Below are 7,740 nucleotides of genomic sequence, written 5' to 3'. Positions count from 1 at the left end.
CAACAAAGATAATTTGGCAGACTGTCAGAAAATAGCTCAGGGTCAGCCTCTGACTAATGTACCTGAAATGGTCTAAATCTGTAATTTCATATCACTTATGATCTTACATGGTCTTAATTGTAATAGAAATTCTGTTGGTTCCCTGTTCTGAATGCGTCCACAGACAGTTACAATCAGGTGTACACAGGGATAGGTGTACACAGGGATAGGTGTACACAGGGATAGGTACACACAGAGATAGGTGTACACAGGGATAGGTATACACAGGGATAGATGTACACAGGGATAGGTGTACACAGGGATAGGTATACACAGGGATAGATGTATACAGGGATAGGTGTACACAGGGATAGGTGTACACAGGGATAGGTGTACACAGGGATAGGTCTATGCAGGGATAGGTGTACACAGGGATAGGTGTACACAGGGATAGGTATACACAGGGATAGGTGTACACAGGGATAGGTGTACACAGGGATAGGTATTCACAGGGATAGGTGTACACAGGGATAGGTGGATGCCTTGATGAAGGCCCTGATTCAGCAGAGGAAGGATGACCCAACCATTAAGAGTATTGTTGTATCACAGTTCACTTCCTTCCTCACTGTACTAGAGACTCCACTCAAGTAAGTTGGGTGGGGCCAAAGTTAAATGTTTACTTTTCTTTATCTTATTAAAATTATTATAATTTATCGGACAAATATTGTCTATTTGTTTGTCATTTGTTTCAACTGTATAATGCAATGTACAATAAGGGTAATACTGCCTTTGCTCCAAATTTGTTCAGTTTGTAACCACTTTTCCTTTGGACCAGTAGATTCTCAGTCCCTGTTGCCCTTAGGGCCCAGTAGGATTATAATTTACAAACACTGTAATTACATAAAGAAATTTCACTATTCCCCCACAGAGCTGCTGGGTTCAAGTTTGCTCGTCTCGATGGCACCATGACAGCTGCGAAGAGAACACAGGCCATTGAGCAGTTCTCTGACCTTGACCCCCGTGCCCCTACAATATTCCTCCTCTCACTGAAGGCTGGAGGTATGGGGCTTAACCTTACTGCTGCCTCCAGGGTTTTCTTGATGGATCCGGTAAGTTTTTTTTTTTTTTTACTTCCTTCTCCTTAAGACTAAATGCTATTTTTTTTCTGAAATTCAGATTTTAACAGAAACAGGAGGCCAGTACTTGCCACAAAAAATTATTTATTCGTTATTAGTTTTTAAACATTTTTGCTATTTACCATTAGCTGTACATCTAATGAACACTTAAATATGGCTTGTGTTAATATTTTCTGTAGTGTTTGTAGCCAGCAACAGTTCAAAACATATTAGCCAAAGATTTGTTTACAACATCCAAGCAGTATATTATTCACTTGCAATGGTACAAGTAGACTTTTTCAGCAGAATAATTTAGCTCTGTGGAGTATAATAAAACCTGTGTGACGTGGAGTGATTCTGTCACAAAGGTTTAAAAAGTTGGTTATTTTACAGTAGCCTACCCTCTTATCTATTTATTTATTTATTTATTTATTTATTTATTTCTCCACAGGCCTGGAACCCAGCATCCGAGGAGCAATGTTTTGACAGATGTCACCGTCTTGGACAAACCAAGGACGTCGTCATCACAAAGGTAAGATAATGGGCCACATTCACAACAGTGATCAACAGATCTCAGCAGATCAAGTATGGCTGACTCACTTAAACACTTGCCCTATAATTTCCTAATAGACACTGAATAGATTTCTCATGGGGATTATTTGCCAAGCATTCAAGTGGGTCTGCCACTTTGATCCATGGATCTGTTGGTCTCGTGTTCTGATTGCATCCACAGCCAGTTACAACCAAGTTTACGCAGGGATAGGGCTATGTCATCTGTCAATATTCTCAAGAATGACACAGAGCTAGGTGACATTGACAATGTGTAATTCCTGAGGAAGGACTTGGAGTGGTATGAATTCCACTCCACTTAGTCTGTTGAATAACAGAGCTATATTCCTCTTAGAGTATAGAAAGGCAGTGTGAAATTGGAGAAAGTGCTTAATAGTAGAAAGGGGTGACAAAATATGGAAATATGTGTGTTCCCAGTGTCATCATCATCATTGCTCTTCGTCCCGCGTGGGACATAAGGCCACGTGTTCCCAGTGTACTGCCATGTAACAAAATTTTATATTGTAAAAATAATTACTGAATATTTTCTTAATCTTATAGAGTTGAGATTACACCATGGATTTAATAATTTTGGTGAATAAGTGTAAAGAAATGTCTGAACTGCAGCCAAAGTAGATTTGTTACAACAGATCCTTACCAGTATGGAGTCTCAGAATTTGTTTGATTCGTACATTTCAGTATGTTGTGAAGGATTCAGTGGAAGAGCGCATGTTGGAGCTGCAGGAGAAGAAACGCAAATTGATGCAGGGAGCGTTTGGGAAGAAGCAGACAGCAGAGCAACGAAGAGAAACACGCATTGCGGATATCAAAACTTTGTTTTCATAGAACTGAAAACTTAAGACAGCTTTTCAAATGTGTCATGCAGAAAGTTTGGTTTTATTCTATGTTAAGTTCCGAGTTTTTAGGTGCATGGTTATAAAAGAGATGTTTGGAAAGAACAGTGCAAAAACATTTTTGTAATGATGCAATTTAGGCTTCAGGTATATGGTGCTTGACATAAATTTGTAGTGCATTAAGAATATTTTTTTCGGTTCTGTGAAGCCCCTTGTCTGTAATGCAGTACCAAAATTAATTGTACCACCAGCGTTAGCGCTGGCGGTACACATGGTTTCGGTCCCGTCCGGATCGTTCCGCCGGCTCCGTTGGCTCCGCCGGATGGCTACCGTTACCGCTTCTCCTCCTAGACGGTAAGGGCCCCCGTACCCATCTCATGGATTTAGGTCACCTATAATCTCAACTCGTTCCACGTAAAATTTGGGCTTTGTCGGTATTGGGGTCTGGGTGTGGCACTCATTGCAATGCACCCTTGTCTAAAAATGGCAAAATTAAATGCTAATTATCTACCCTACGGAAGGGGTTATGGGAAAAATTTCTATAGACGACTTTCCAAAAGTCATATGTGTAGATTTCAAATATACCCTTGGATTTGACCTTTGACCTTTACCTCAAGGTCAAATGGGCCAAAATTTTCAAAAAAATGAAATTTTTTACGAAAAAAAAATTTTTTGCCCTGTTATTCAGACACCACACAGACTTAACCAATAATATTATTGGAAAGTGTTACCCTTCAGGTCATCTTTCATCTCCATGAATTTGGGGTCAATCGGTGCATTTTCACGGGAGTAGCAGCCATGAGATACCGAAACTGAAAACTGTCTCTAATTCGGGAACCGTTAATGCTAGAAACCCATTCTTTTTTGCATTTTGTAGAGCATGTAAAGCCCAACACTGAAGGTGGTCTCGGTTTTTTTGTATTCCATACGGTTTTCGAGTTACGCTGTATCAAAAAGCACATATTGGTGGTAAAAGCAAAATGTGCAGTACGGTAATGGATAATAAATTTTGAACTCTGGAAAAATAAAACATAAGGCTTGGCAAAGCAGACAACTTGTGTTCAAAAATGACATTATTTCATCAAATTTGAACTTCTGAAACTTCAGAGCACCTCCTATTTCAAGAATTTTGACCAAAATGACATTTTCTTTATTTTAATTAATTTTTTCTGTACGAAATTTAAGGCACATTATGGTAACTCCAAAATTATAACATTTAGTCCCTTATATCTCCAAAACTGGCAGAGATAGGTCCATAGTTACTATTGAAGTTGAATAGGAAGTCATATACTGGCAATCTTACTATGACCTTGAAATTGACCTTTGACCTACTTTTCACCATGAACTGAACTTTGCAAATTTTTCTTCCTTTTTATCTCCAAAACTGGCAGAGATAGGTCCATAGTTACTATTGAACTTGAATAGGAAGTCATATAATGGCAATCTATATGTGACATTAAAATTGACCTTTGACCTACTTTTCACCATGAACTGAATTTTGCAAATTTTGCTTTCCTTTTATCTCCAAAACTGGCTGAGATAGGTCCGTAGTTACTATTGAAGTTGAATAGGAAGTCATATACTGGCAATCTAAATGTGACCTTAAAATTGACCTTTGACCTACTTTTCACCATAAACTGAACTTTGCAAAATTTGCTTCCCTTTTATCTCCAAAACTGGCAGAGATAGGTCCATAGTTACTATTGAAGTTGAATAGGAAGTCATATACTGGCAATCTAAATGTGACCTTAAAATTGACCTTTGACCTACTTTTCACTATGAACTGAACTTTGCAAATTTTGCTTCCCTTTTATCTCCAAAACTGGCAGAGATAGGTCCATAGTTACTATTGAACTTGAATAGGAAGTCATATACTGGCAATCTAAATGTGACCTTAAAATTGACCTTTGACCTACTTTACACCATGAACTGAATTTTGCAAATTTTGCTTTCCTTTTATCTCCAAAACTGGCTGAGATAGGTCCATAGTTACTATTGAAGTTGAATAGGAAGTCATATACTGGCAATCTAAATGTGACCTTAAAATTGACCTTTGACCTACTTTTCACCATGAACTGAACTTTGCAAATTTTGCTTCCCTTTTATCTCCAAAACTGGCAGAGATAGGTCCATAGTTACTATTGAACTTGAATAGGAAGTCATATACTGGCAATCTAAATGTGACCTTGAAATTGACCTTTGACCTACTTTTCACCATGAACTGAACTTTGCAAACTTTTCTTCCCTTTTTTCTCCAAAACTGGCAGAGATAGGTCCATAGTTACTATTGAACTTGAAAAGGAAGTCATATACTGGCAATCTAAATGTGACCTTAAAATTGACCTTTGACCTACTTTACACCATGAACTGAATTTTGCAAATTTTGCTTTCCTTTTATCTCCAAAACTGGCTGAGATAGGTCCGTAGTTACTATTGAACTTGAATAGGAAGTCATATACTGGCAATCTAAATGTGACCTCAAAATTGACCTTTGACCTACTTTTCACCATAAACTGAACTTTGCAAATTTTGCTTCCCTTTTATCTCCAAAACTGGCAGAGATAGGTCCGTAGTTACTATTGAACTTGAATAGGAAGTCATATACTGGCAATCTAAATGTGACCTTGAAATTGACCTTTGACCTACTTTTCACCATGAACTGAATTTTGCAAATTTTGCTTCCCTTTTATCTCCAAAACTGGCTGAGATAGGTCCATAGTTACTATTGAACTTGAATGGGAAGTCATATACTGGCAATCTATATGTGACCTTGAAATTGACCTTTGACCTACTTTTCACCATGAACTGAACTTTGCAAATTTTGCTTCCCTTTTATCTCCAAAACTGGCTGAGATAGGTCCATAGTTACTATTGAAGTTGAATAGGAAGTCCTATACTGGCAATCTAAGTGTGACCTTGAAATTGACCTTTGACTTACTTTTTATCATGAACTGAACTCTGCTAATTTCTTTCTCTTTTAACTTCAAACTTGACAGAGATAGGTCCATAGTTACTATTGAAGTTGAATAGGAAGTCATATACTGGCAATCTAAATGTGACCTTAAAATTGACCTTTGACCTACTTTTCACTATGAACTGAACTTTGCAAATTTTGCTTCCCTTTTATCTCCAAAACTGGCAGAGATAGGTCCATAGTTACTATTGAACTTGAATAGGAAGTCATATACTGGCAATCTAAATGTGACCTTAAAATTGACCTTTGACCTACTTTACACCATGAACTGAATTTTGCAAATTTTGCTTTCCTTTTATCTCCAAAACTGGCTGAGATAGGTCCATAGTTACTATTGAAGTTGAATAGGAAGTCATATACTGGCAATCTAAATGTGACCTTAAAATTGACCTTTGACCTACTTTTCACCATGAACTGAACTTTGCAAATTTTGCTTCCCTTTTATCTCCAAAACTGGCAGAGATAGGTCCATAGTTACTATTGAACTTGAATAGGAAGTCATATACTGGCAATCTAAATGTGACCTTGAAATTGACCTTTGACCTACTTTTCACCATGAACTGAACTTTGCAAACTTTTCTTCCCTTTTTTCTCCAAAACTGGCAGAGATAGGTCCATAGTTACTATTGAACTTGAAAAGGAAGTCATATACTGGCAATCTAAATGTGACCTTAAAATTGACCTTTGACCTACTTTACACCATGAACTGAATTTTGCAAATTTTGCTTTCCTTTTATCTCCAAAACTGGCTGAGATAGGTCCGTAGTTACTATTGAACTTGAATAGGAAGTCATATACTGGCAATCTAAATGTGACCTCAAAATTGACCTTTGACCTACTTTTCACCATAAACTGAACTTTGCAAATTTTGCTTCCCTTTTATCTCCAAAACTGGCAGAGATAGGTCCGTAGTTACTATTGAACTTGAATAGGAAGTCATATACTGGCAATCTAAATGTGACCTTGAAATTGACCTTTGACCTACTTTTCACCATGAACTGAATTTTGCAAATTTTGCTTCCCTTTTATCTCCAAAACTGGCTGAGATAGGTCCATAGTTACTATTGAACTTGAATGGGAAGTCATATACTGGCAATCTATATGTGACCTTGAAATTGACCTTTGACCTACTTTTCACCATGAACTGAACTTTGCAAATTTTGCTTCCCTTTTATCTCCAAAACTGGCTGAGATAGGTCCATAGTTACTATTGAAGTTGAATAGGAAGTCCTATACTGGCAATCTAAGTGTGACCTTGAAATTGACCTTTGACTTACTTTTTATCATGAACTGAACTCTGCTAATTTCTTTCTCTTTTAACTTCAAACTTGACAGAGATAGGTCCATAGTTACTCTTGAACTTGAATAGGAAGTCATATACTGGCAATTTACTGTGACCTTGAAATTGACCCTTGACCTACCTTATGAAGAACTTAAATTTGATTGTACCATATATATTTTTTGCAATAGTTTAAAAATTCTTGTTGATTGCATTTTTACAGCTTGTCAAGCACAAAACTGGTGGCTGTGTCCCTTATTTTGTGTATGTGGGGGTCTATACGAATGCGCTTGCTCCAGCTGGTGGTACAATATTCGGAGGCGGTATCGCCTCTCTGATCCTCTAGTTTTATTCTCCAGTTTTATTTCTTCACACTATTAGAATCAAATTATTCCATTTTCTATTTTTTTAAGTTTGTATTTTTGAGAACATTAATGATACAGCTGATTCAGTTTGAGAGGTGCTTGGTTGGTGATGCAGGTGTATAAGATATTTAAAAGTGGGTGTCACTCAAAGTGCCAAATTGTTGTTTTTGCCTCATAAAATTTAGTGGTTATAGTAGGTGAGATTCAGTCATTTTATTCGTGGCAATAGAAAATTTTAAAATGTATTACCAGCTACCCATTAGATAATTCTTAAAATACATAATAGCAAATAGATTAAGAAATTTGCAACTTTTTAATACCGTTTTTTGTTGGATTCGAAACTACTTTTACCTTTTAATTTAAGCATGTCCAAAGTAATTAATTAAATTAAAACAGAACTTCTTTAGTGGATTCAACGTTTTTTGGAATTTCATCTGCTTTAATATTTTGGACAATAGCACTTTTGCCATTTATAAAACATTCAATTAAAGATTATTTGGTAATTTTTTTGAAGATATTAAACATAGTTTTTCTAATTCGACTTTGTTAATGGAAATTTAGGTCATTTTGTTTACAAGAGATTTGTACCAAACTTGAAAAGTAACATTGTACAAGAACTTTAGAA

The 7,740-nt window shown here is 36.6% G+C and overlaps 1 protein-coding gene across 1 annotated transcript; it reads left to right on the top strand.

Moving 5' to 3' along the window:
- The first annotated feature begins 478 nt into the window (after nucleotides 1-478).
- LOC147759341 (DNA-dependent ATPase/E3 ubiquitin-protein ligase HLTF-like) lies at nucleotides 479-3,311 on the top strand. The gene is made up of 4 exons (XM_086996560.1): nucleotides 479-626; nucleotides 908-1,088; nucleotides 1,546-1,626; nucleotides 2,343-3,311. Exons 1-4 carry the CDS (start codon nucleotides 526-528, stop codon nucleotides 2,487-2,489), a joined length of 510 nt encoding a protein of 169 aa, XP_086852686.1. The 5' UTR covers nucleotides 479-525; the 3' UTR covers nucleotides 2,490-3,311.
- The last annotated feature ends 4,429 nt before the right edge of the window (nucleotides 3,312-7,740 follow it).

Source organism: Lingula anatina, chromosome 10 (genome assembly GCF_051362555.1).
Source record: "Lingula anatina isolate TDL-2025a chromosome 10, LinAna3.0, whole genome shotgun sequence".
Lineage (NCBI taxonomy): Eukaryota > Metazoa > Brachiopoda > Lingulata > Lingulida > Lingulidae > Lingula > Lingula anatina.
The sequence above is the reverse complement of the archived record's forward strand: the minus strand, read 5'-3'. Positions and strand labels throughout refer to the sequence as shown.